At 46.2% G+C, this 27,575-nt stretch overlaps 1 protein-coding gene across 1 annotated transcript in view; it reads left to right on the forward strand.

The window, feature by feature from the left end:
- FRAS1 (Fraser extracellular matrix complex subunit 1) overlaps positions 1-27,575 on the forward strand; it is a 319,392-nt gene that overhangs the window by 14,295 nt on the left and 277,522 nt on the right. The window contains exon 3 of the mRNA XM_050945248.1: positions 5,144-5,175. Within this exon, the coding sequence (XP_050801205.1) occupies positions 5,144-5,175 (32 nt within the window). The remainder of the gene's footprint in view (positions 1-5,143; positions 5,176-27,575) is intronic.

Genomic DNA, 27,575 nt, shown 5'->3' on the forward strand with positions numbered 1-27,575 from the left:
AGCAGATGGTACAGAACGACTGATAACCGTCTCCGCTGTCATGCAAAGGCAAATGAATGCTGCTGTGTAGCGCTGCAGTATCGCCTCTGTCAGCGGCATCCAGTACACATACAGTGACAGTAAAAAAAAAAAAAAAAAAAAAAGCTGAACGGGCTCCCTTGTTGCTGTGCTGTGGCGTCTGCCAGGGCAATCCAGGGAAAAAGGGCGCGAAATGATTGTCTGCCGTTGCTTTCCCAGAAGGAGGAAGGAATGACTGACGACATTTACCCAGAACCACCCGCGACAATGATTTTTACCCCATCAGGCACTGGGATCTCAACCCAGAATTCCAATGGGCGGAGGAGACTGCGGGAACTATGGGATAGCTACGGAATAGCTACCCACAGTGCAACGCTCCGGAAATTGATGCTAGCCTCGGACCATGGACACACACCACCAAATTAATGTGCTTAGTGTGGCCGCGTGCACTCGACTTTATGCAGTCTGTTTTACAAAACCCGTTTACGTAAAATCAGAATAATCCCACAGTGTAGACGTACCCTAGGATAAGGAAGGACAATTGGAGTAAAGGATATTTATCATTCAGTAGCTGATGCAGGAATCAGTTACTGGCGGGGGGGGGGATGGGACGAGACCCTTTCGGTAACAACAAGGGTTTTTTTAAATTGTCTAGAAGCACCTCTAAAGTTGTGTTTTTCTACCAGTGAAACAATTCAACTTTTCAATCCATGCCTCAAAGTACCTGCAGTTTCCATTTCAAGGCAAGCAGGACAATGAATATTGGAGAGAGAGAGATTCATCTGTATCTAGAGCACTTGATTACATAAAAAAGCTACAAACCTAAACTTGCCCATTCTCGTTTTCCCCACAATCCTTTTGGTGTGCTGAAAATGCTTGGGAGGGCTGTCCGTTTTTCCTACCGCCTGCATAGACTCATAGACTCTAGGACTGGAAGGGACCTCAAGAGGTCATCGAGTCCAGTCCCCTGCCCTCATGGCAGGACCAAATACTGTCTAGACCATCCCTAATAAATATTTATCTAACCTACTCTTAAATATCTCCAGAGATGGAGATTCCACAACTTCCCTAGGCAATCTATTCCAGTGTTTAACTACCCTGACAGTTAGGAACTTTTTCCTAATGTCCAACCTAAATCTCCCTTGCTGCAGTTTAAGCCCATTGCTTCTTGTTCTATCATTGGAGGCTAAGGTGAACAGGTTTTCTCTCTCCTCCTGATGACACCCTTTTAGATAACTGAAAACTGCTATCATGTCCCCTCTCAGTCTTCTCTTTTCCAAACTAAACAAACCCAATTCCTTCAGCCTTCCTTCATAGGTCATGTTCTCAATCAGAGAACTTAATCATTCTTGTTGCTCTTCTCTGGACCCCTTCCAGTTTTTCCACATCTTTCTTGAAATGCGGTGCCCAGAACTGGACACAATACTCCAGTTGAGGCCTGACCAGCACAGAGTAAAGCGGAAGAATGACTTCTCGTGTCTTGTTTACAACACACCTGTTAATGCATCCCAGAATCACGTTTGCTTTTTTGCAACAGTATCACACTGTTGACTCATATTAAGCTTGTGGTCTACTATGACCCCTAGATCTCTTTCTGCCATACTCCTTCCTAGACAGTCTCTTCCCATTCTGTATGTGTGAAACTGATTGTTCCTTCCTAAGTGGAGCACTTTGCATTTATCTTTATTGAACTTCATCCTGTTTACCTCAGACCATTTCTCCAATTTGTCCAGATCATTTTGAATTTTGACCCTGTCCTCCAAAGCAGTTGCAATCCCTCCCAGTTTGGTATCGTCCGCAGACTTAATAAGCGTACTTTCTATGCCAACATCTAAATCGTTGATGAAGATATTGAACAGAGCCGGTCCCAAAACAGACCCCTGCGGAACCCCACTTGTTTTACCTTTCCAGCAGGATTGGGAGCCATTAATAACTACTCTCTGAGTACGGTTATCCAGCCAGTTATGCACCCACCTTATAGTAGCCCCATCTAAATTGTACTTTCCTAGTTTATCTATAAGAATATCATGCGAGACTGTATCAAATGCCTTACTAAAGTCTAGGTATATCACATCCACCGCTTCTCCCTTATCCACAAGGCTCGTTATCCTATCAAAGAATGTTATCAGATTAGTTTGACACGATTTGTTCTTTACAAATCCATGCTGGCTATTCCCTATCACCTTACCACCTTCCAAGTGTTTGCAGATGATTTCTTTAATTACCTGCTCCATTATCTTCCCTGGCACAGAAGTTAAACTAACTGGTCTGTAGTTTCCTGGGTTGTTTTTATTTCCCTTTTTATAGATGGGCACTATATTTGCCCCCTTCCAGTCTTCTGGAATCTCCCCCGTCTCCCATGATTTCCCAAAGATAATAGCTAGAGGCTCAGATACCTCTTCTATTAACTCCTTGAGTATTCTAGGATTCATTTCATCAGGCCCTGGTGACTTGCAGGCATCTAACTTTTCTAAGTGATTTTTTACTTGCTCTTTTTTTATTTTATCTTCTAAACCTACCCTCTTCCAGTAAGCATTCACTATACTAGACATTCCTTCATAGGGGACCTGCCTCCTAAAGCAGTGTCTTGATGCGCTGGACTGGTTATTTGGGGGGTATATGTCTTCTCACAGAGATTCATTCTGCCCTTTATTTTATTGCGTATGGTAGCAGACTCGTCTCCTGCCTTTCTTGATTGCTGTCTCTGCACATGACCTCTGGATGAGAAAGCAGGCAAGTAGTTTCCTGCGAAGCTAATGCTCATGACACTTTAGCAATGGTCTGGAAGGTATATTGCGGAACCAGTGCCCACTCCTTTTTGGAAACCACCTACTAGGCTTTCTCAGATGCCTTCTTTGTTTCTGTGTTTTCCACTCTGCAGAACAAGACTCCTGTGTCTGCCTGCAGCCAGCCTGGCCATCTTGGGTGCCTCCCTGCTCTGCAGCCAGCCTGGCCATCTTGGGTGCCAGCAGGCTAGGCTAAAACCTTGGTTTGGTTTGGTTTTCCCTCTGCTGCTGAGCAGTTGTTTTACATCCCTTCAGACTTATTGGTGTCACATTTTTATTTTGTTTAAATCAGCCTTGTAAGTAATATGCTTAATAGCCTGCTCCCAGAGAAGCCCAGGGGCTGTTTCTAGTTGGTTCAGAACCGAGTCCTGAATGTGCAGTTTAATCGTGATGCATATTAGGGACAAGATGGAAACCTGCACATTTTACACAAACTGCCTAAATGCCAGATGAATTTTATTATAGGTAGATGCATATTAAGATGTTCTGGCTTGATGGCAAGTTAATTAGAAGAAATACAGTTTTGTGGAGGTGGCCAATTCATGGGATTAGAAGTGGGATATGAAGCGTTCACCTCTAGGTTACTAATTCAAACTCAGGCGAGGAAGCTGTCACTTTCTGATGTTGGGCCTGTGTGAAAGGTACACAATGCTGGGTGTGGTACAAGGATCCAGATAGATAAGCGAAAAGAGTTAATTGTGTCTGTCCTGTGCCTAGAGGACAGGTGTCCATGTTACAAAAACCACCACTAGGGGAGACATCAAGCTGGTAGGTCAGTTTACTGGCAGTGTCAATGGAGAAGCCAAGGAATGCCGTGGCATAGAAACTAAACTACCCTCCCCAGAGGGGCAGGTCCCTCCTGGTCAGGTTTGAGGCCCATTGCCTCTGTGTGGGTGAAGCTTGTGGTGCTGTTGCACATCATGTCTGTGCTCTCTGGTGCTGGGCTATTTTTGACCTCAGTTGGAAAGATGGACACAGCCATACAAGGAGGTCTTCCTGAAGGAACAACGTTGGCCCACTATTCAGTGAGAGGAAAGGCTATGAAAACAGATGTGCTAAGAGGGGGCGGGATCAAATGTGTAAGAGTTGGAGAGAGACAAGGTGGGTGAGGAAATTAATATATTTTATTGGACTGCCTTCTGTTGGTGGAGGAGATGAGCTTTACAGCATCAGAAGTTGGTCCAATAAAAGATATATCTTCACATTTCCCCCCTCCCCTCGTATCTTGGGATCAACATGGCTGTAACAACACTGCAAATGATAAAAACTTGCCAGTGGGCAATGCCAAGCAGAGTACCTCAGACAGCACCCTGTGAACGATCGGAGGAGTTAATAGATGCCACCTGAGGCACTCTGCTTGAATGAGTGAGATAATCGCCTCTCTCAGGGAGTACATCAGCCATGACTATCCAAGGAACAATGGCAATGGGTGGTGTGGGACTATATTTTGGATGGATGGCACATTTCTTGGCAGATAGACAACTTACTGCATCCCCCAGCCCAGTGGCTCTCCCTTGTGGTCCAAGCATCATCCAGTTGCATCCATGTGACAGTCTCAGGACCATACAGGTAGTATATATATTGAATGGAAGTAGCCCATATGGCACATAGAGAGCTGCATATGCAGCCCACAGTGGTAAATAGGTACCAAAAGAGCCTCCTTCATTATAACAGGACATATTGTGGTCACGGGCAGTTTAACTGACATCCCTCCATGCGTGGCTTCTTGAGCTCACCATCTTGCCTTTGTGGAGCTCAAGAACAAGCAGCTTGCCAGCTGGTTATGGCCTGCCCTCTTTATGCTCTTGATGGTGGATGAATGTGCTTGATGTCTCTGCATGCTGCTGCCATGATAAAGTGGCTACATCACTTACCCCATTCTGATTTGTTGTTTGTGCTGCCAGAGGCCATATGCTAGAAAAAGCACAAAGGATACAGGCCCACTCTGTGATCGAGCTTCTGCCTACTGGATTTGAAGGTGGCCAGTGCCAGGAGAAGGTGAACAAGGAGATGCTAGGACTGAATTGAGTTTTTGATGCAGTGATTGAGCAAGTGGTGGATTGATAGTGCTGCATGGTCTTAAAGCAAGTAGAAAAAGGACAAAAAACATTTGGATAGTGCAAGTAGCTTATAATGTGAAACCACACGTTCATAACAACATTTCCTATTCTGTATTTGGTTGCCTTTTGTATTGGCATGCCTAAAAACCCCCCTAGTGACATTCAGGGGAATTGTGGATGCTCAAAGAATGCCAGGCAAAGTTCTTTTGAAGCACTGGTTTATGGGTGAGTCTGTTAATATCAGCTTCCTTCTAATCCATTTTCTTTTTGGTCCTACAGGTGCTTGTGTCTACCAAGGCTCACCGTTTGAGGTAGGTGAACCATAATATGTTTCATGGTTACCTTGAGGTTGATAGACTGCACTTATGACTCAACAACTTTTGTCAGTGCCACATGGGCACAAATGGAGGTGATGCTTTCATTAATATGGAATGGGGTGAAATCATGGCCCCACTGAAATCCATTGCAAAATTACCATTGACTTCACTGGGGTCAAGATTTCACCCATGGTCTTTGTCAACCCCAGCAGGCTTCGGTTGGGCAAGACTCCATGCATATTAACTAATTTGGCTCTTTGTTTGTCCTGTGCATTTTAAACATTGTGATTCAGGAATGTGCAAAACACGACAGGCCAGCTTGTGTTGTCTAAAATCTTCCTGTATATTCTGCATGTATTTGGTGTTTTGTTATGAGTGATGATTGTTTAACACTTTTCTTCTGGAAAACTTCATATTCATTGTGTGCTGTGACTTCTCCTTTTTTTAAAACTAAAAGTATGACTTTTGCATTTTTTTGCTGTGACAAAACCATGATTTCTCCATTTGATTGTCATTTTTCACAATTGCAAATAATCCACCTCAATTATTGGGCAGATATGTGATGTAGGGAATCTCATGCACTTAAGTACTTTTCCATACGATTCTTGGCTGTCTCAATTTGATATTCAGACAGTAAAAAGAAATTGACAAGAACATTGCTCCTGAAGTGCTTACACACAGGCGTGCTATCACAATGAAACTACACAATGATTTGTTGTTGTAGAATCTAACGTAGTATGCATCATGTTTATTTGTTAGCTAGATTGGGTTTATATGTTTTCTTTTCCTGAATACCCCCCTCCAGCAAAGTTACTGCAGTGTCTTTATAATCTATAAGTATTGCATAACCTCAAGTTCTATAGGAGTTGGGTTCTTTTTCCCTTCCAACCTTGACATTGACCCTTTTAAAGTTCTCCTGCATGAAGGGGGAAATGAAATGGAATTGATTTACACCAGCGTGTCTTTGGTGGATGGCTTGGTGAAAAGCCGAAGCAGATTGCGTTCATTTGTTTCCCTTAATAATACACTGTGGAGCATCACAGTGTTTTAAAGGAGATTGAAAAGTCTCTCTACACTCCATCAACTCTAATACCTTGTGTGACATCATTCTCTTCAAAACTCATTTGATCTCAGTAAGGACTGTAATATAATGAAACTAAGGGGATGGGAAATGAGATGCTCATCTATGTCACCGCATGATGATGACATGTGTGACATTTACAATTCCATTTTTTTTTTGGCTTTGTATGCTTGTCTAAATGATGTAGTTGATGGAGATGCAGACTAAATTGAAGGTTGTTTTTGTTTAAATGATAGAAATTAAGGGTCAGTTCTTCTTCGAGTGATTGCTCATATCCATTCCAGTTAGGTGTGTGCGCCGCGCGTGCACATTCGTCGGAAAACTTTTACCCTAGCAACTCAGTGGGCCGGCAGGTCGCCCCCTGGAGTGGCGCCATCATGGCGCTTGATACATACCCCTGCCGGCCCACCCGCTCCTCAGTTCCTTCTTACCGCCCGTGTCGGTCGTTGGAACAGTGGAGCGTGGCTTAGCTGACCTCCACTTCCCTAGCTACTCGTAGTTCTCGTATATAGTTATGCAGTTATAATCCTTTTATATATATATTTGTATAGTTATACGTTTTTTCTTTGCTAACATAGTTAGTTTAGTAATTGTTAGCGGGGTTCAGGAAGTAGCCCCTTCCATGAACCCGGTGCCGGAGCCCATGCACGGCTCACCGGGTTTTAAAATGGGCTCGGCCTGCCAGAAGCCGATGCCGAAGGGAGATCCACACGACTCCTGTTTGAAGTGCCTGAGGGAATCGCACTTGACAGCTAAGTGCCCCATTTGCAAGGCTTTTAAGCCGAGAACAAAAAGGAGCGGGACTTTCACTTACCCCTCCACCTTTGGCGCCGAGCGATGATCAAGCGGCTGGCAGAAGTGCCTCCTCGGCACCGGACCCCGCCGGTACTGCCAAGGCCTTTCGGCACCGGCCGTCGCCGGCACCGAAGTCGACTCGGCACCGCTCCCTTCCTCCGAGGTCGAGAGAGCCTACAATTCCTGCTGGTGCCTGACGGCTCCCCGGCACGCGCCGTGGTTGAGCCCCCTGCTCCTGCTGCTTCTGTGCCAACGGCACCGCAGCCAGAGAGCTCGTCTAAGTCGGATCGCCTGGCACCGACACCTGCTGCGGCACCGACGACATCGGCACCGTCGATCCCGGTCCCACAAGGGCCGTAGAATCCGGTGCCTGACGGCTCCCCGGCCCGCGCCGTGGTTGAGCTACTGCTCCTGCTGCTTCCGTGCCAATGGCACCGCAGCCAGAGAGCTCGTCTAAGTCGGATCGCCCGGCACCGACACCTGCTGCGGCACCGACGACGTCGGCACCGTCGATCCCGGTCCCACAAGGGCCGTAGAATCCGGTGCCTGACGGCTCCCCGGCACGCGCCGTGGTTGAGCTACTGCTCCTGCTGCTTCCGTGCCAACGGCACCGCAGCCAGAGAGCTCGTCTAAGTCGGATTGCCCAGCACCGACACCTCTGAGGCACCGACAGCGTCGGCACCCTCGATTCCAGTCCCACAAGGGCCGTAGAATCCGGTGCCTGACGGCTCCCCGGCGCGCGCCGTGGTTGAGCTTATTGCTTCTGCTGCTTCCGTGCCGACGGCACCGCAGCCAGACAGCTCATCTAACTCGGATCGCCCGGCACCGACACCTACCGAAGCTCTGATGACCTCGGTACCGTCGATCCCGGTCCCACGAGGGCCGTTGAATCCGGTGCCTGACAGCTCCCCAGTATGCACTGTGGTTGAGCCTGCTGTTCCCTCCACGCCGGAGACATTACCAACGGCGAGGGATCTCATTGCCATGACAGAGTCGATGCTGCCTGACCCCGGCACCGCCGGTGCGGGTAATACAGTCTCTTCATGTGACCGTCCTCTGTCAGCACAGCAGAGCGGCACCGTTCATGATCACGGTCCCGCAGACACTCCAGATCCTGTCGGCACGCCCGACACCACTTGCAGTCCCGGTGCTGTTTTCCTCATCGGTACTGGTCGCACTCGCTGCACCGGTCGGTATCCCGTTCGCCGACCCGCTATCGGCACTGTTCCGACTCCCGGCACCGCGACAGGTACCTTGACTCCTGTAGCCTCTCCCCGAGCCTCGAGATCTCGGTCGACCTCCAGGCACCATTCTGGTTGCGGGTCTGGATCTCGTTTCAGGTACCGGTACGCCTCCCGGTGCCGGTTCCCGGTGCCGAGTTGGGCAAGGTCCGATAGAGTCAGAGACTCTGCCTGTGCCTTCTTTTAGTACCTCCATGGCCATCCGGACACGCATCCGTGTCATCCCACATGCGCAGATCTTATGCTCAGGACCACGATTCTGATATGATGGCCAGCGGGCGCCAGCCCCGAAACCGAAAGAGGCTTGGCGAATGAACCTGTTTGGCCGCCAGGTGTACTCTGCAGAAGCCCTGCAGCTCTGGGTAGCAAAGCAACAAGCCTTGCTTAGCTGCGATAATTATAGCACCTGGGTGAAGGTAGTTTAGTTTATGGAGTTTCTCCCTCAAAACTCCCGCCAAGAGTTCGCTGCCGTCTTGGAGGACGGGGGAAAAAAGGTACCCAGAGCGTCCCTCCAGGCCTCGTTGGACGCAGCAGACTCTGCAGCCAAGACTCTGGCCTTTGGTGTCGCCATGAGGTGCATCTCATGGCTTCAGGTTTCAAACCTCCGGCCGGAGCTGCAGTATGCCATTCAGGATTTACCCTTTGTTGGTAAAGGCCTTTCGCGGCAAAGACAGCCCCAGGCTGCCAAGCCTGATGGACAATAGGGTCCTAATGCGCTCTCTCAGCATGCATATGCCAGCGACCAAACGCAGGCCTTTCTGTCCCCAGCCGCCATACTCTGTGCCTAGCCAGAGACAGGACTTTGGCAAACGGCGAGGCCAAGGTGGTCGCAGACGAACGTCAGGACCCCTAAAGAGCCAAGGTCAAGGTCCCTCGCAATTACCACTGGGACCAAAGACGAACCTTCCAAGGTGCGCCTGAGGGCGGTGTACCAGTCACAGGCCGGGATCCCAATCCCGCTTTCTCCTGGCGTTGCCCCAGTTAATTTCAGATCGCTGAATCCTGCGCACGGTGGAGCATAGGTACCACCTCTAATTTGTTCCAGCCCTGTCCCCCTCAGGGACCCCTCTCACGAGCAATTCCTCGTACAAGAGGTGCAGACGCCGATGGATGAAAGGGGCAAGGGGTTTTGCTCCCGTTATGCCCTAGTCCCCCACTCGAACGCAGGTCTCAGACCTTCCTAGTCCTGCACGGACTCAACCGGTTTAGGATAAGGTTGAAGTTCCGCACGGTATCCCTGGGAACCATTATTCCATCCTTGCCTCCTGGGGGCTACTATGCCGCCCTGGATATGAAGGACGCGTACTTTCACAACGCCATCTTCCCTCCGCACAGGAGATACCTCCGCTTTCTAGCCAACTGTCAGTACTTCTGGTTTACGGCCATAGTCGCCGCCTACCTTCGCGGATGTCGGATATGCGATTTTCCGTATCTGGACGATTTGCTTATCCGAGGAGACTCTGAGACACAAACCACTCAGCGCGTGGGCATCGTCACGGTCTTATTCACAGGTCAAGGCCTGATGATTACTATAGAGCAATCCACTCTGGTTCCCATGCAGAGGTTGGACTTCCTAGGGGCTATCCTGGTCTCCTACCTAGCCGGAGCCTGCTTATCACAACTGCGGTTTTAGGCGATGGCAACAATCATCTGAGGTCTGCAGGCTTTCCCAACGACCTCGGCTCGAACTTGTCTCAGTCTCCTGGGTCCATGGTTGCCCGCAAGTTTGTAACCAAACACGCCAAGCTCCGCCTCCGTCCTCTCCAAGTCCGGCTCACCTCGGCGTACCACCCGGACAGGGAGCCAATGGTCATGGTAGTCACCGTTCCCTCGAGCACCTTAGGCTCCCTAGAGTGGTGGCTAACTCCCTCCCTGGTGTGGGCAGGGATGCGGTTTCATCCGCCCCAGCCCTCACTGCCCCTGACGACGGACGCGTCATCTCTCTGCTCAAGTGCTCATGGTCACCTCCGAGCTTAAGGCCTTTGGTCTTCTCGGGAGCTGGCATTCCACATCAATGCCCCAAAAATGAGAGTAGTCCGCCTGGCGTGCCAGGGGTTCCAGCGGCAGCTGCGAGGCCGTTGTATCTCGGTGTTTACAGCCAACACAGCGGCCATGTGCTTCATAAATATCCAGGGAGGGACATGGTCCTCCCCCCCTTTTGTCAGGAGGCCATCCATTTCCGGGACTTTTGCATGGCCCACTCGATGGAGCTGGTGACGTCCTTTCTCCCAGGCGTTCGGAACGTCTTGGCGCTTTGACTCAGCAGGTCTTTCCTGTCTTACGAGTGATCACTCTGCCCCATGTGAGGCGTTCTGCTTTCCAGAAGTGGAGATGTTTCCTCACATAGACCTGTTCGCTCACCGCGAGAGCAGAAAATGCCAGATGTTCTGCTCCTTCCAAGGTCCCTCCTCGGGATCGATCTTGGACGCATTCCTGATGCCGTGGAAAGGCCAACTCCATTATGCCTTCCCACTGTTCCCACTGGTTCATTAGGTCCTGCTCAAACTCCGCAGGGGCAGAGCGCGCATCATCATGATCACTCCAGAGTGGTCCAGGCAGCACTGATATACCACGTTGCTCGGCCTGTCAATAACAGACCCAATTACCCTGCCACCCCACCCAGACCTCATCACTCAGGGCAACGACAGGCTTCGTCACTCGGACCTGCAGCCTCTTCACCTCACGGTGTGGCTGCTGCGTAACTGAGCCGGGGTGACAGGAAGCCTTCCACCTGGTCAACGTACCGGGCCAGGTGGAAGCGTTTCGTCTACAGCTGCAATACGCTCAATCTTGCTCCGGCTGAGGCCTCGATCCCCTCTATTTGGCCTGCCTCTGGCCTTCAGCGGCAGGACCTGGCGGTATCATTGCTGAGGATACACTCAGCAGCCATCTCTACCTTCCAGCCAGGCTAAGGTGGACGTTCCGTGTTCTCACGCTCTATGGGTTCGAGATCCCTCAAGGGCTTGGAGAGCTTGCACCCTCGGGTGCGCCGCCCAGCCCCAACCTGGGACCTCAACCTAGTTTTAACCAGACTTATGTCTCCCCCAGTCGAGCCGTTCACGACTGGCCCTCTGCTATACCTGTCTTGGACGACAACTTTCCTCGTAGCTGTTACATCAGCCAGACGGGTCTCCGAGCTCAGAGCTCTTACGGTGGTTCCGCCGTACACTAGGTTTCACAAAGACAAGGTGCAGTTATGACCGCACCCAGCTTTCCTCCCTAAGGTGGTTTCGGCCTTTCATGTTACCCACAGCTCAACGCAATGGGCACAACCATTGCACTCCTTGGACATCTGTGGAGTGCTCGCATTTATATTGCGCTGCCAGAACCATTTCGTAAGGTGCCCCAGCTCTGTCACGGTAGCGGGCCAAAGGGAGGGCTTGCTTGTTTTCCTCTCGGAGGATCTCATCTTGGGTGATGGCGGACTTCCGCACTTGTTATGATTTGGCTCATATTTCCCCAAGCCACATCATCGTACAGTCTACCAGGGCTCAGGCTTCATCTGCCACCTTGCTGGCTTGTGTTCCTACCCACGAGATCTGTCGCGCAGCTCCATTGGTCCTCGGTCCATACCTTTGCTTCGCAGTATGCCCTGGTTCGACAGTCAAGAGATGCTGTAGCCTCTGGCTCAGCAGTTTTCATGCTGCCACATTTCACTCCGACCCCACCGCCTACGTAAGGCTTGGGATTCACCTAACTGGAATGGATATGAGCAATCACTCGAAGAAGAAAAGACGGTTACTCACCTTTGTAACTGTTGTTCTTCGAGATGTGTTGCTCATATCCATTCCACACCCGCCCTCCTTCCCCACTGTCGGAGTAGCCGGCAAGAAGGAACTGAGGAGCGGGTGGGCCGGCAGGGGTATGTATCAAACGCCATGATGGCGCCACTCTAGGGGGCGACCTGCTGGCCCACTGAGTTGCTAGGGTAAAAGTTTTCCGACGAATGTGCACGCGCGGCGCACACATCTAACTGGAATGGATATGAGCAACACATCTCGAAGAACAACAGTTACAAAGGTGAGTAACCGTCTTTTATGGAAACCCTTACTCACTTGAAGTAATTCCTTAGTATGTTGATGTCAGTGTTGATTACTCATGGCGTAGGATACTACTCAGTGTGTGTATAGGTATACAGATCTTAAAGCAGCTTTGATTAAAAAAAAATGCTTCACTGGGGAGAAAAGTCCTAGATTTTGTTTGGCTTGAGATCTGTACATATGTGTAGTTATTCTGTAGTGTAACCTTCATGGAAATGTCAGTATGAAGAAGAAAAAAAGTATATTAGCATTGTACTGGTGTTGGTATTTTTCAACGTGTTACTACTTGTAGAAAAATAGCAGGTCAAGTTATAGGGTTAGTTTTAACCAGGTCAAGATGTGTGCTAACAAGACATATGCTGCCTGGCACCACTGAAAGGGAGAAAGACAAGCTGCATGCTGTTTTTTGGATTCTTTCAGAATCCCAGTTTGTTTAAAAGCAACACGATGTTGTTTGTAGTCGCTCCCACAGCATGCAAGGTGCTGTCTGAACACAGCTGGAGACAACATCTTTCATGTTGTGAGTGCTGCTAAGGACAAAAATGATAAGACAATAATAGTAACAATTTTTGAAATCCTTGCCCTGAGGAACATATAACTTAAAAAGACAAAGATACACTAAGGATGGGAGAGAAGGATGAAATATACAAGCGATGTAATCAGGAGGAGGATGGGCACCCGACTTGTTTCTTTGCTTTGTTGTTGGAGCTGTATGAACAGAAATGTGTGCCCATCCAAGGCCTCACTGATACCCGTGGAGCTCCTTGCAGGCACAGGGGCACCGTTAACATCAGTGAGGCTCTGAATGGATGCAGAGCTCCACCCATTGCAGGATGGGGGTCCAAATCCCTCCTCCCTGCCTTCTTCCACACATTGCTCTCGCTTGTTTTTCTCCCACTTTAGTTTCCAGATGCCACTCCAGTGTCCTTAAGCACTTCACTCCCAACACTGGCCTGTCTCACTCCAAGCAGTTCACTCATGAAATAGGTAGATGACTTAGACAGCTAGTTTCTTGTAGATGTTGTGACTAGTAGTCTTGAGGAGGCATGTAAGGAAGCGCATTGTAAAGAAATTGATTATTTTGCTGCTGCTGTACCTGTGTCCTAAGCATCTCTGGCTGTGTACAGGAGCCACTGCTGAAAAGAGAAATTCTATGCAGAGAAAGCATTTGGATAGGTTTCCCCTCACCCGAGCAGGGAAATCAAGGAGAAGTCTAATTACATTATTTCCTTCAGAGGGGGATCGCTCCAAACCTGCAAAATCTCATAGAAAACAGGATTTTTCAGCCATTTCCAAACTTAAGGCTAATATTTGTAACGAATGGTAGCTCTTCAGTTTGAAAAAATAGCTCTGCATTAAAGATAGTGCCTAGGGAGAGGCTGTCGTCTTTCATTGATTTGTACATCGACCATTCTTATTATAAGACTTCTATCTATAAGAGTCTCAGATGGTACAGTGTGCCTGAGACGAGCAAACACTGCTTTTTTTTTTTTTATCGGTTCTTGTACACATTAATAAACAGTGTCACTTGCAGCCTTCTAAAGCTATACAGCTCTTTCACAAGCACTAACCATCTGTATAACGTTTCTAGGTGTGTGGATGGGGGAAAAAAAGGCATAAAGGTTAAATGGCTTTCTTGAGATGACAGTGGTAATTAGAACTCAGGAGTGCACAGTTTACAGGCCTGTGGTCACAGGCCTAGACTATACCTCTGTGAAATACTCCAATTGATTTTAGTTACAGCTATACAATATACTTGAACAAACGAATATTTTGCACAAGTTCTGCAGCAGTAGAAAAATAACACAAATCCTGTTCTTCATTAGTTGTTGTGAATTACTCAGGAGGTTTCATTTTTTGTAACTTGATGAAAACTGTTTGTATGTCAGTGGATTTACAATATTTTATTAGGCTTTCTGCATATTCAAAGCAGTACAGTTTGACAAGCAATAACCAGAAGTAATATAGTAAAGCTACAAAGAATGCCATTTTCTTGGCACCTTACATGTAATTACAAGCAAAATAAAAATAGATTTGGCAGCAGCAGATTATATGGGAGACCTACAACAATATATGGAATAAAAAAGTATTTGCTATCTAAAAGCTGGCTCCTATTGAGAATTGTCCATCCAAGAACTTGTAGTGGGAAGGAGAAATTCCCAGCAATGTGAGGTAATGAAACTAGTATTTATTAACTCCCTCTTGTAGCTGTAGAAAGCTCTATATCTTAATTCCATACAGTCAATAGACCCAGTCAGTGCTACATAAATCAACTGTCTGTGGTGTCCCAGTCCTGAAGATAAAGATGCATATAACAAATCTGAAACCCCAAGGTAAAGATAAACCATTGCAAATCAGTCTGTTAATCTTCCAAAGAATGATTGTCAGCTCTGGACAGGAACGTTTTGTGAGCCAAAATCTGAACTGTTATCCTGGTGTAAATCTGGAGCGGCTTAACTGACGCCAGTGGGGATGGTCTTTCAGCTGAGGCATAGGATTGGGCCTTCAAGAGATCTGGATTCAGGTCTTGGCTCTGCCACAGTTGTCCGATGTGACCCTGGACCCTTTTTGCCTCAGTTTCTCTCCTTTCCTACAGATCTTAGGCCTTCCATGAAGGCTGATCTCTGCTTGTTCTCTGTACTTTGACATTGCTTTCCTTGGTGCTGCTGTCGGTCTCTGTGACGACCACAGGTGGCATCAGTGGAACTGTGCTCACCAATGACCCGCTCACATGCTCTGTTGTGTGCTGGTTCTGACCCATACCACTTGGAGGTGGGGTAGGGTGACCAGACAGCAAGTGTAAAAAATCGGGACAGGAGGTGGGGCGTAATAGGATCCTATATAAGAAAGAGACCCACAAATCGGGACTGTCCCTATAAAATCTGGACATCTGGTCACCCTAAGGTGGGGTGTGTGCAGAATCAATAATTCATTGAACAGCAGTGCACATTTTGCTGCCTATACAAATAACCGGCTTGAATTAGTTAGTGGGCAGTCCCCATCTGGACTGGAGCACCATTTAATGGGCATCCTGGAATCGCCTAATGGGTGTGTGTCCTGGGTTTTTCATCCTTGTGAAACAAACATGCTTACCCTGGTACAGGTGGAATATTTTAGGAGTAGGGGAAAAAGTGCTGCTCCTAAGAAATCTTCCCACTCCCAGTAATTAAATTCCTCAAACTGTTTTGCAAGAAGGAGGAAGGATTATTTATAAAAGCAGGGAACACTATCAGTCTAAGTCTATAATTTTTCCCACCCCCGCCCTGTTGGTATTGGTTATCTTGGACTTCTATTGTGTGGTGCAAGCATGTTTGATGTTGCCTGGAATTTTACTGACTCTTTTCTTCTAACTCTGTAATCAAGATGAAGGTGCAGGAAGCGGGGCAGGTGGAACTGAAAGGCTGTTTTAAGAAAAACAGGAACAGGCTGACAATTATTTCTGGTGAAGACAGTGAGGCCTCTTGCAGATACAACAGCTGGGAAAGTGACCTTAATTACTTGAAGATGGCACAGACAGGAGGGAGACTGAGGGCTGAGGCTGATAGTAGCATAGAACAATCTGAGTGTTTATGGAAGAATAGATTCAGATTTAAAACAGATCAGTAATTACTACATGACAACAGGAATCTAAAATATACACTTTTTTTTTCTTATTCTGCTTTTGTTTAGGAGAGATTAGAATGTAAATGCTAACCAGTTCATTAGGATAGACTATGAGTGTGTATAAGCAGTGCTTCTAGCATAAGTTATTGATTACTAATAGTGCAGTAGTGCCTGCAGTACTCAGATGAGATAGTGGGGGGGCCCTTTGGACCAGCAGTTATACAAACACATGGCAAGAGACAGTCTCTTATCTGAAGAGCTTACAGTCTGAACAGACAAGACAAACTGAGGCTGGGGAAGAAGAAAGGATTGTTATCCCCCATTTTACAGACTGGAAATTGAAGCACGGAGAAATTAAGTGACATGCCCATGGTCACAGAAGACGACTGAGCTGGGGCTTAAACCCTGATCTCTTGAGTCCTAGCACAGTTTTTTAACCACAAGCTTCCTCTCTGGGGTGTATATTTGTCCCTGCAATATGTACTCTCAAGCCCTATCAGCTTTATGGGAGTGTTGTGTGTGTGTTGAGGGGTGACTGTTCCGCAAAGAATGGACTTTTAATTCAAGTTTTATTTCTTTACTAGTCACTTGGATCATTTTCTGAACCAGAACTTTATAGTACTCTGAGATCTATATGCCAAAATCTTCATTGCTCTTTGGTGTTAATGAAACCAGGGACAGATACAGGATACAGATCATATTGCAGCATTTTGTTGAGAGTCATTACGGTAGAACAGGGTTATCTATTGAAAACAATTACTCCTCTGAAAAATCTGGTCATTGTCATATTTCACTGTATAGCAAGGTCATCTTTTGTAAGGATTTATATGAGGCTGAGATATAGACGTTAGTGTAAGTGAAAATAGAATAGAGCCTGGAGGGTTAGTTAAGAAGTGGGGAAGAAAAGTATAATGAGTCTACAGCCAACAGAAATACCCTAATTCATTACTGTACAGCAGCTCGGCTGTAACACAGTTTTGTACGATCCTTGCATAGTTGCATTCATCAAGGCAGTGAGATGCATGACCTAGCTGTTGTGTTCCTATGTTTTGTATACGATTTATTTTTACAGCGTATGAAAAATAAAGCTAAAGCAATGAAGTATAATAGCTAAGGGGGATTGTGGACTCAGTGAGAAGAATATTAAGTGAGGAGAGTAGGTGCTTCTCTGCATGCTATGAGGACAGCGAAACTTATAGCAGGTACACTGTTGTGCTTGTTTCAGCAGGGGTTTGTGGGTGTGTGTTTGTTTTGACTGTCAGCAGGCTTTTCATATTTGTGTGTCATTCAAATATGGGCAGTGTTCAACCTGTACCTACAAATCTATATCTCTGTCTTTTCTTTACCATGGGCCTCATTCTGTCTAGCCATTTCACTACTGGGTGTAATCAGGCTGGATCAAATAGTAAATGAGGTTGGCATTACAGGTATTGGAGAACTCAGTTCTCCAGCTAGAACCGCAGAATCTCAACAGCCAGCAACTGTAGGTAAAAGCAGGAAATAAAATAGCCGGCTGCCTCAGTTCCTGGATTTGAATGGTAGGGATGGTTGTCATCCTCAGAGATCCGTTGTGAGCATTGATCATTTAATATAATATTGAACTTATTATAGCACAATAAGTGCACATTGTGCTTCACAGAAATAAAGTCAACTCGGGTCCAGATTCTTGGTCACACTGTAGCTGCTTTGCACTCCAAGTGTGCCCCGGGGCTCAAGCACCCCTAAAAAAAAAAGGGGCGGGTGCTCAGCACCCACAAGGCCGGATTCATCTTTTGGTCATGGCCCCTCTACTCGCGCTCCACCCCAAGGCCTTGCCCCCACTCGACCTCTTCCCCTGAGGCCCTGCTCACTGCTTGCACGGGGGGCGGGAGGGGTCAGAGGGGAGCACACACTGGCAAAACAAAAATCCAGGCCTGTGAAAGTAGCCATGGACCTGCTCCTCTGGCCTGTGGCAGATTCCTCCAGTGAAGAGGAATTCTCTGGTGTAGGGTAGCTATGGCAGGTACTGATCCCAGGTACTCCCCTCTCATTTCCTGGTATAATATGCATGCCCTAGAGGTGTTCTTCTTTACTCAGGGGAATGGCCTGACAGCCAGCTAGCCCTAGGTTCTGGAGGAGGGGAGTAAAAATGACTTTGCTGCCTCTCCAGCCCCCCAAATAAAAACCCTTTGGTGCCAGGGACAGCTCAGATGCATCCCAGGGTATCTTGCTCAAAGAGCTTACAAGGAGGGAGGGAAGGGGATTACATCAAATAAGAGATGATGTGCAACAAAACCAGACAAATCATGTGTTGTCTGGGTGTCTTTTTGAAAATAGGGTGGGAATTGGTGGTGGTGGAGTGAAAGTCAGCTGGGTGGAGATACCGCGACTGCAGGGCAGATAGTGAGTTTGAGGGTGCGGGGTAGGGTGCATGGGGGATACCATGACTGCAGGCTGTGAGGCGAGGAGTGACGGAGTAGTGTGTGACTGCTTGGTGAAGGGGTGGGGTAGGAGTGTGCGTCTGTGTGTAAGATGGGATAGCAAGAATGCTGATGGGCGAAGAAGACCGGGAGCAGCAAGGCAGGAGAGTGGGCAAAGAGTAAGGCATGAGAGGTGGATCAGGGACACACAGGGCCTTGGTAGTGGGGATGAGCAGTTTGAACTTGATGCTGAAAGACAAGAAGGTAGGGACAGTAAGGAGAATATGGGGGAGGCTCAGGATTAGGACAGATGCCACCAGCAGGTAGGAAGCAGCAGAGGAAGAGAAGAGAAAATGTGTTGGAGCATGAGGGTGACGGGGGATGAAGTGAGCAGATGGAACAAGGGGAAGAGATGCAATTAGTGGGAGTGGATGAGATGAGTGCGGGGAGGGATGGGAAGTGATGGTGAGGAGGAAGAGAGCAGGGAGATGGAAAGAAGGGACAGGTAGCCAGAAGATCAGCGAAGAAGAAACTAGCAATTATGGCCAATGAGCTGGCAGAGCAATTAAGCGGTGGTGGCAGTGAACCGGCAGTTGGTGTGCAGTTAAAAGCAATGAACTGGCAATTAACACTCAGCAGAAGTAGTGACCAGACAATTGATAATCAAATAATAGGCAGTACATAAGCAAAGAACAGGCAGCTCATAAGCAATCCTATAAAGTGGCCAGTAGTGAAGTAAAGAGCAAAGCAACAAAAATACTTGCTAGGGGCCCGGAGCCAGAAGGTTGCTGTTGAGGTGTGTCTGGGCATCCCACAGGATAAAACTATCTCTGAGGTAAATGTTAATGGCCCTCTTTCTACCTTTGCAGGATTGGGGCCATAGATTGTAAAGTATTTTGAAGACAGAATGTGCTATGTAAGTGTGAAATGTAGTTCAGTACTGTTATGTCTCTACTATTTGCAGCTCTTCTTTTCCAATATTGCCTATGACTAGTGCAATAACAAATTGCATCTGGCCCAGCCAGGCTTGGCCAATACTTGGTGCATCCGTTTAGCAAGTTAGAGTTATGCTATTTCCTGCATAGACCTCAGACACATGGCTTTTAGGCTGCGGCATGCAATGTCAGCTAGGCTCTGGCGTACCTCTGTCCACAGACCGTTGTGTGACAGGCCTTTTGCTACGTTGGGAGATGGATTAGGGAGTAGGGTAGTCTCTTTGTGTCTTCTCATAAATGATTGTCTGAAACAACTAAATAAAACGAGGACAAGTAATCCAGCCCAACTCTGTTTAATGGCCTAACAAGTTCACAGAGTGGCTGCAGATTTTTCTAGCCTTCTTCCCTTTCCCATCATGCCACAGTGCATATATGATTCTCTCTCCTTACCTGGCTAGATGGGATGGGAGGGACCATATATGAATCCTGGACTTCCTGTGTTTTAGTTGGCACTGTCTTCAGCTAAGGTCCTGTCTATACTGGCCTCTTGAAGAGCGTGGTTCTGATTTGAAAAGTGACTGTGTAAGAATGTGCAACATGTACTCAGGACACTCCCTACACTAACACCGGAACAAATCAACATACCCTTAGAGCCCCGACCAGGGTTATTCTATCTACTACCCAAGATCCACAAACCTGGAAATCCTGGACACCCCATCATCTTGGGCATTGGCACTCTCACTGAAGGACTGTCTGGATATGTGGACTCTCTACTCAGACCCTATGCCACCAGCACTCCCAGCTATCTCCGTGACACCACTGATTTCCTGAGGAAACTACAATGCATTGGTGATCTTCCAGAAAACACCATCCTAGCCACCATGGATGTAGAGGCTTTCTACACGAACATCCCACACACAGATGGAATACAAGCTGTCAGGAGCAGTATCCCTGATGATGCTACAGCACAACTGGCTGCTGAGCCCTGTGCCTTTATCCTCACACACAACTATTTCAAATTTGATGACAATATATATCTCCAGATCAGTGGCACAGCTATGGGCACCCGCATGGCCCCACAATATGCCAGTATTTTTATGGCTGACCTGGAACAATGCTTCCTCAGCTCTCGTCCACTCATGCCCCTTCTCTACCTACACTACACTGATGACATCTTCATCATCTGGACCCATGGGAAGGAGTCTCTCGAAAAATTCCACCACGATTTCATCAGCTTCCACCCCACCATCAGCCTCAGCCTGGACCAGTCTACACGGGAGGTCCACTTCCTAGACACCATGGTGCAAATAAGTGATGGTCACATTACCACCACCCTATACCGAAAACCTACCGACCGCTATGCCTACCTTCATGCTCCAGCTTCCATCCCGGGCACATCACACGATCCATTGTCTACAGCCAAGCATTGAGGTACAACCGCATCTGCTCTGACCCCTCAGACAGAGACCAGCACCTACAAAATCTCCACCAAGCATTCTCAAAACTACAATACCCGCATGAGGAAATAAGATCAGCAGAGCCAGACGTGTACCCAGAAGCCTCCTACTGCAAGACAAACCCAAGAAAGAAACCAACAGGACTCCACTGGCCATCACATACAGTCCCCAGCTAAAACCTCTCCAACGCATCATCAGGGACCTACAACCTATCCTGGACAATGATCCCACACTTTCACAGGCCTTGGGTGGCAGGCCAGTCCTCGCCCACAGGCAACCTGCCAACCTGAAACATATTCTCACCAGCAACTGCACACTGCACCATAGTAACTAGCTCAGGAACCAATCCATGCAACAAACCTCGATGCCAACTCTGCCCACATATCTACACCAGTGACACCATCACGGGACCTAACCAGATCAGCCACACCATCACCGGTTCATTCACCTGCACGTCCACCAATGTAATATACGCCATCATATGCCAGCAATGCCCCTCTGCTATGTACATTGGCCAAACTGGACAGTCGCTACGGAAAAGGATAAATGGACACAAATCAGATATTAGGAATGGCAATATACAAAAACCTGTAGGAGAACACTTCAACCTCCCTGGCCACAGTATAGCAGACCTTAAGGTGGCCATCCTGCAGCAAAAAAACTTCAGGACCAGACTTCAAAGAGAAACTGCTGACCTTCAGTTCATCTGCAAATTTGACACCATCAGCTCAGGATTAAACAAAGACTGTGAATGGCTTGCCAATTACAGAACCAGTTTCTCCTCCCTTGGTTTTCACACCTCAACTGCTAGAACAGGGCCTCATCCTCCCTGATTGAACTACCTCATTATCTCTAGCTTGCCTGCATATATATACCTGTCCCTGGAAATTTCCACTACATGCATCTGACGAAGTGGGTATTCACCCACGAAAGCTCATGCTCCAAAACGTTTGTTAGTCTATAAGGTGCCACAGGACTCTTTGCTGTGTAAGAATGGTATCTGCTTCCTCACCAGACCTGCTCTCTGTTTGTATTCAGAGTCAGATGTACATACATTTGTACTGCTTTTAACTCCTGTTAGCTCTGCTGGCTCTACAAGACTAAGGTTAAACAAAGCAGAATAGAATCCAGTTTATACATCAGCAGCAGAGTTGTGATCTAAGTTCCAACTGCAGGTCTGGTTTCTGCCCTCGGATGCACCTGTGCCTCCCCATTCAAGATTAATGAGATAAAACAGGTATGATAGAAGTCACAGGTGTAACCAAGGACAGAATTTGTCTTGTAGACTCTCTATTACTGGTGCTGATACTTGACCAGGAAGGAGTACAGATTTCAGATTCAAAAGTGATTTTGCAAGGCTCCCATTTACAAACAATGCAAAAACCAAGCAAACCTTGTAAAATGAGCACAAATGATATAGAAATCCCTGTGGCATGATAAACATGGAGCTCTTACTGCCATTTGTATGGGAGTCGTTCCTAGAGTGAATCTGGCTGACCTACAAATTCAGCTTGGCTATTTACTACTGTAGTTGGATCAGATGTTGTGGACAATGCCAAGCTAAAGGCAATGGGAGTATTGCCACTGACTTCAGTGCGTTCAGGAAGACTAGTTCTAGAAGGCTGGGGCCAGGCCTTCGGCGGCTGTCTGAGGATACAGCTCTGTTGACATCAAGGGAACTATACTGATATATATCAGTTGAGGATAAGGCCATCAACTTCTTAAAACCTTGTTCTCTCCTGGCTTGGAAGTGATGAAACACATCCATAGAACTAAGCAAATCATTCAGATCAACTCAGACAGATTGTTAGAAACATTTCTGTGTCTGAAATTGCTGCTAGCCACAGTTAGCTTTCTTATAGGGTTTTGTGTATATAAAAGGCTATTGTGAGCCGAACAAAAGAATAATACTGATGGCTGTTCCCTGGCTTGTCCACTGAAGCAAACCTGAGCTTTTAACTAATGTGTTTATGCTTTGACAATCTTTCAAAGCCTGGGCCTATGATAAATTCAGTAAGGGCAAAGTCACTTGAATGTTTTGCAGCTGAACACAACATTCCACATCTCACCTGATTTAGTTAGCAGCTCACTTAAATATCAAGGGTCAGCTTGTGTTTGTGCTTTTCTTCTGAGAAGAAAAATTCCGTGGCTTTGACCTTGCAGTGTTTAAAAGAGGCTTGGAATTCCCCTCTTTGTTCGCCTTTGAGGGAACTGGCAATAGCAGAGCAAATGCAGCCACTTGCTTTGTTTGAAAAAGTAGGAGAATTCTTCAGCTTGTTGCATTTATTTAATAGGAGGGATGTGGGATGTGCCAGTTGGGCGGAGGGAGGACTCACGTTGCAATGAAAATAAATAGTTTCGTGGGGAGATTTTGGCAAAATCTGTTTCTAGATCTCTCTGTCAATGTCCCTGCTTATAAATAATAGTTTTCAATCTCTTGGAGAGAGGGGGAGGCAGGAAAGAGGGGTGATGGTGAGGGGGAAAGACAAGAGTGTGAGCCCTGGAGACAGTCCATTTAAGTAGGTAGATTGTGATAAATGACATTTACCTCTGATAGGTGTTCCAGATAGGGAGAAGTGAGTACAGTTGAGCTGCATGAAGTAAACCATTTGTTTCCTTCGTTCATTCAACTCGGGGGTAAATTCTGCAGGAACAGCTCTTGGTAGTCTGCCATACTTCTGTGGGTGCCCTTATCAACATTCCTTTTACATTTTTTTTCTAGCAATGTTTGAACAATAATGACAATGTCCCCTTCTCCCCACCAAAAAAAAAAAAAAAAAAAGAAAACTTTTTTTGTGGAAAAAGCTTTAGTTAAAATTTCTGATCCTCAGAAACACTCAAACAGCTGTTGGGTATGGTTAAAAAAAATCAAATTATTTAAAAAAAAATTGTTGAAAAATGTGTAGAATTTCAACCAGCTGTTTTTTACCATTAAGGATGTTGTAAGCAAGCCTCTTTCCCAGCCTGGTGTGCAAACAGTTCTCTTTACTATATGGAGTCCAAACATAACTGCTTGTTGTGGTTTTACCTATAGCAAGAAACAAAACACTGAAATAACATAAAGATTAGCCCACATCTCCAAAGGCATTTTTGCTCAAAGAGTTCCTCTCACTGGACTACTCAGCCCACACTCTCGATCTTCTCTTCCAAAGATCCACTCCGCTTATACTGTAGCAGGGTATGAAATCATCTGCTTCAGAATCAGCAAAATCCATGTAACTCTTTCCTAGCAGGATCAACACCTCCTAATAGGATGGCGGTATTGCAAGCAAATATTGCCAAACTATTGTAGCACCCACTGTATATCTCAAAAATTCAAGCTTAAAGAATTAGTTATACCTACCTAGAAACATTCTGTCATTTATTGCTGTGGATATTAGACTTCAGTGGTATCAGTATATAAATATTGTGTTAAACAAATACAACTGGATGCCTTGATTGTGCTTTGAGGACTTCAGTTTATTATAATCTTGGTTCAAAAACATCCCTCAAAGTGAAGATGTAAAATATGTCAGGAAATCCTATACCTAGAGGGCTTGATTCTCCATTGCCTTGTCCTTTGTGTATTCATTTGCACCTGTTCAAAGGGAGTATAAAAATCCAGCCAAATCAGAATTTTCTTCTTGCACTGCTGGTAGTGCTTTACATGCCTCTTTTGCAGTGGAAAATAAGGCCTACGGTGTTGATGTGAACTGCGTGGCAGTAGAGGTTATTACTACAATAGTGATAACACTTTGCTCTTACAAAATACCTTCCATTTGAAGGTTTCAAAGTGCTGAGATATGGTGACTGAAGCACAAAAATTAAAAGGCACAGAAATCAAAATTTTGAAGAGAGAAATGTTTTTTTAAAATTATCCTTGTTTAAGAGGGCATATGATAGCAGTCTTCAAATATTTGAAAGGCTGCCATAAAAAAAGATGGAGGAAAGTTGTTCCCTCTTGCCACAGAGGGCAGAAATGGATTCAAACTACAGCATAGCAGAGTCAGATTAAATCTCAGGGAAAACTTCCTACCAATAAGGACAGTAGGACAATGGAACAGACTGCCTGGGGAGGTTGTGGAAGCATACAGAAGGAGGCTGGATTGCCATGTGTCTCCTGGATGGTTTAGACACAACAAATCCTGCATTTAGGCAGGGGTTTAGACTAGAAACTAGATGACCCCTGTGGTCCCTTCTAACCCTGTGGTTCTGTGAAAATGAATGTAATTCAGAAGAGTGAGGTAGAATTTTTTTATGTTTTGATGGTACAAGGTAAAGGAAACATCGGAATAAAATGAAGGTTGTTCTCAAGAAGATTTAGTATAATCTCGTCTATTAATCAGAAAAGAATTACTTATGGATCAAGGCACACATTTTAATGTCTCCTAATAATTCTGTTTTCATCTTGCAAGATAGTCTTTTTTTCTGGGATGCACTATTAAGTGTCACTTTTTTCTTCTTTATGGACCAAAAATGTGATTGTTATACAGTATATATAAATAAGCCCCTAAGACTTAGCAGGTTCAAGTGCCTTGCTGGTCCTTATCAGTGACAGCCATAAAACCAATTCATTCATATCCTACGAAGTAGAAGTAATTCCAAAAGCATCAGAACTTTCACATATTGCAGTAGAATTTACATCTTAGAAACCAATGCAATATACAAAACACACTTCCTATGACCATCAGCATAGCTTGCACTGTTCAATCTATTAGTCAAGTTAACTTCCACAGCTGAAGTAAATTGTGACTCTAAGACTTTTACTCTGTGATTTATTGAATTTAAATAATTGCATTGTAGAAACAGCCAGGTCGGCTAAGGTCTCATCCTTCATAAGTCAAGAAATCCCTGTGCAAAGCTGAGGATCCTATAGCAAAATGGTGACAGGGAAGAATCTTACTTTATATGATTAACTGCTTGTGACCTGATGTAGGACCCTGGAAGTTGATGTGAGCCATTGATTTCTGTGAACTTTAAATCAGGACTGTTTTACTTGGTTGCTTGTGGGTTACTGTTTTAATGGGTTGCTTGTCAGAAATAAATAGGTGCCAGAATGAAAGGGAGAATACATGTTAACATATATAAACAAACCTGTGTTTTTATTCTCTCACTGTAGGGTTTCAATGAAGAAACTAAAAGCAAACCCTTTGCTCGCATCTAAGGGGGTCTGTGTTTATTTGATTAGTGAGGTTTATGCCTGTAGCTCCTCAAACATAGACATGAGGATACATTTGTGCATAGAAAAGGACAGTTAGTAACTGTGGTTATGATACCAGTACTTTTCCTATGCTCACTTTCTGATTATGATGTGAATGCATTGTTGCCATGTGGACGCTTATTGAAATAAGCGACTTTTACAAAAAGCTGTTAATGTATGAAGTGCCTTGAATTCTTTTTTGGCCATCGGAATGAGGTTGTGCCTTTTACACAGTATTCAAAGTTAGGCCTAACATGGCAATATCACTTGTCTCTTTGTACTTGATTTTAAATTTTGGGTCTCCCTTGGGAGCCCCAGACTAATTTCTCCCTCCTCCTTGCCTGTGGACATACCTCTCTAGGGTGGGTGCTACCACCGTCAAGGCTGTGGTGCTGGATATTAGTTAGTGACTTGTACTACACAACAAGTTAGATTCACAAAGAAGCTTGAGTGTGGTTTCCTCCTGGACACCCAGTGGGTGGGCAGTAGAGGGGATTAAAGGTCACACTGAGTGTTCCCTTGCCCAGGCCTCCTTTCTGCCAAACTCTGCTGTATTGCACCTAGTGACAAGTGCCCCAAACTGACCCCAACCCGCCAGCTGCTGACTCTCCCCAGGCTCCGGAGTGACCAGCTTCCCTGGCCTGAATCTCCAGTTGCCAAAATCCTCCTATTCCCAATAATCACCACTTCTGTCTTACTTTGGATGTGGCCTGTGGACTGGTCATTGATGGTCACTTGTCTCATCAACAGCAAGAAGATGTTTTGTCATCTGTGCCCCAGAGCAATGCACGAACTGGGGAAAGGCAGACATTCCTCTGTCTTACTCACCAGCATGCTTAGATCTCACTTACCACATCGGGACCCAATGGCTAGAGTACTCATCTGGGATGTGGAAGACCCCCAGCTCATGTCTCCTCTCTGCCTGAGGGAGAAGGGATCTGCCACAGTGATCTGCCCCTTCTTGGATGAGTGCCTTAGCTACTGGCCTGTAGGATATTCTGCTGTGAGGGTCTCTTGATCTCTCCTGCTGAAGCTGTTCCACTGTGGATAAATAATATCCCCTTAACTTCCATTGCTTTCTGTGTATATCCAGCTGTCGCTGCTTCCATATCAGAATGCAGCTGTGAGGTTTCAGTCATCAGAGGGACAGGATGCTGAACAGATGATGTAGTTGTTAACCTGCATATTTTAGTTGGCTCATCCTTGGGATAGAAAAAGGATCTGCACATTTTTAAGCAGGAAAAGTGAACTAAGAGTTAATAGATCTGCCATTTCCTTTTCTTCTGTCTCTAGGTCCGCACTGTCATTTTTATTGGACCAATTTTCTCTTTGCCCTTCCATCTACTCTGCCTGCTTTTTAACGACACTTTATAGCTAGCAGAGTATTCATTGCAATTCAGCCTTCATCATGCCTTCTTTCATAGAACTTTTAATAAGTTCACAGCATGAAAGGTTTCTTTTTTCTCCTCTAGGTCAGTTGACTTTGACTTATGGTTTTATTTCCTTTCCGTCCTAGTCTTCATCAAACACCCAAGAGGTTTCAGATCTGTCTCTTTATATCTGTGGTGGTATGTTATTAAATGGTGCAGCAGCAATAACAGAAACTGGTCTTTCTGTTCAAGTGCATTCTACTAAAGCGATTTTCACTGCAAAAATCTGCCTTT

This window comes from Gopherus flavomarginatus, chromosome 3, assembly GCF_025201925.1.
Source record: "Gopherus flavomarginatus isolate rGopFla2 chromosome 3, rGopFla2.mat.asm, whole genome shotgun sequence".
NCBI lineage: Eukaryota > Metazoa > Chordata > Testudines > Testudinidae > Gopherus > Gopherus flavomarginatus.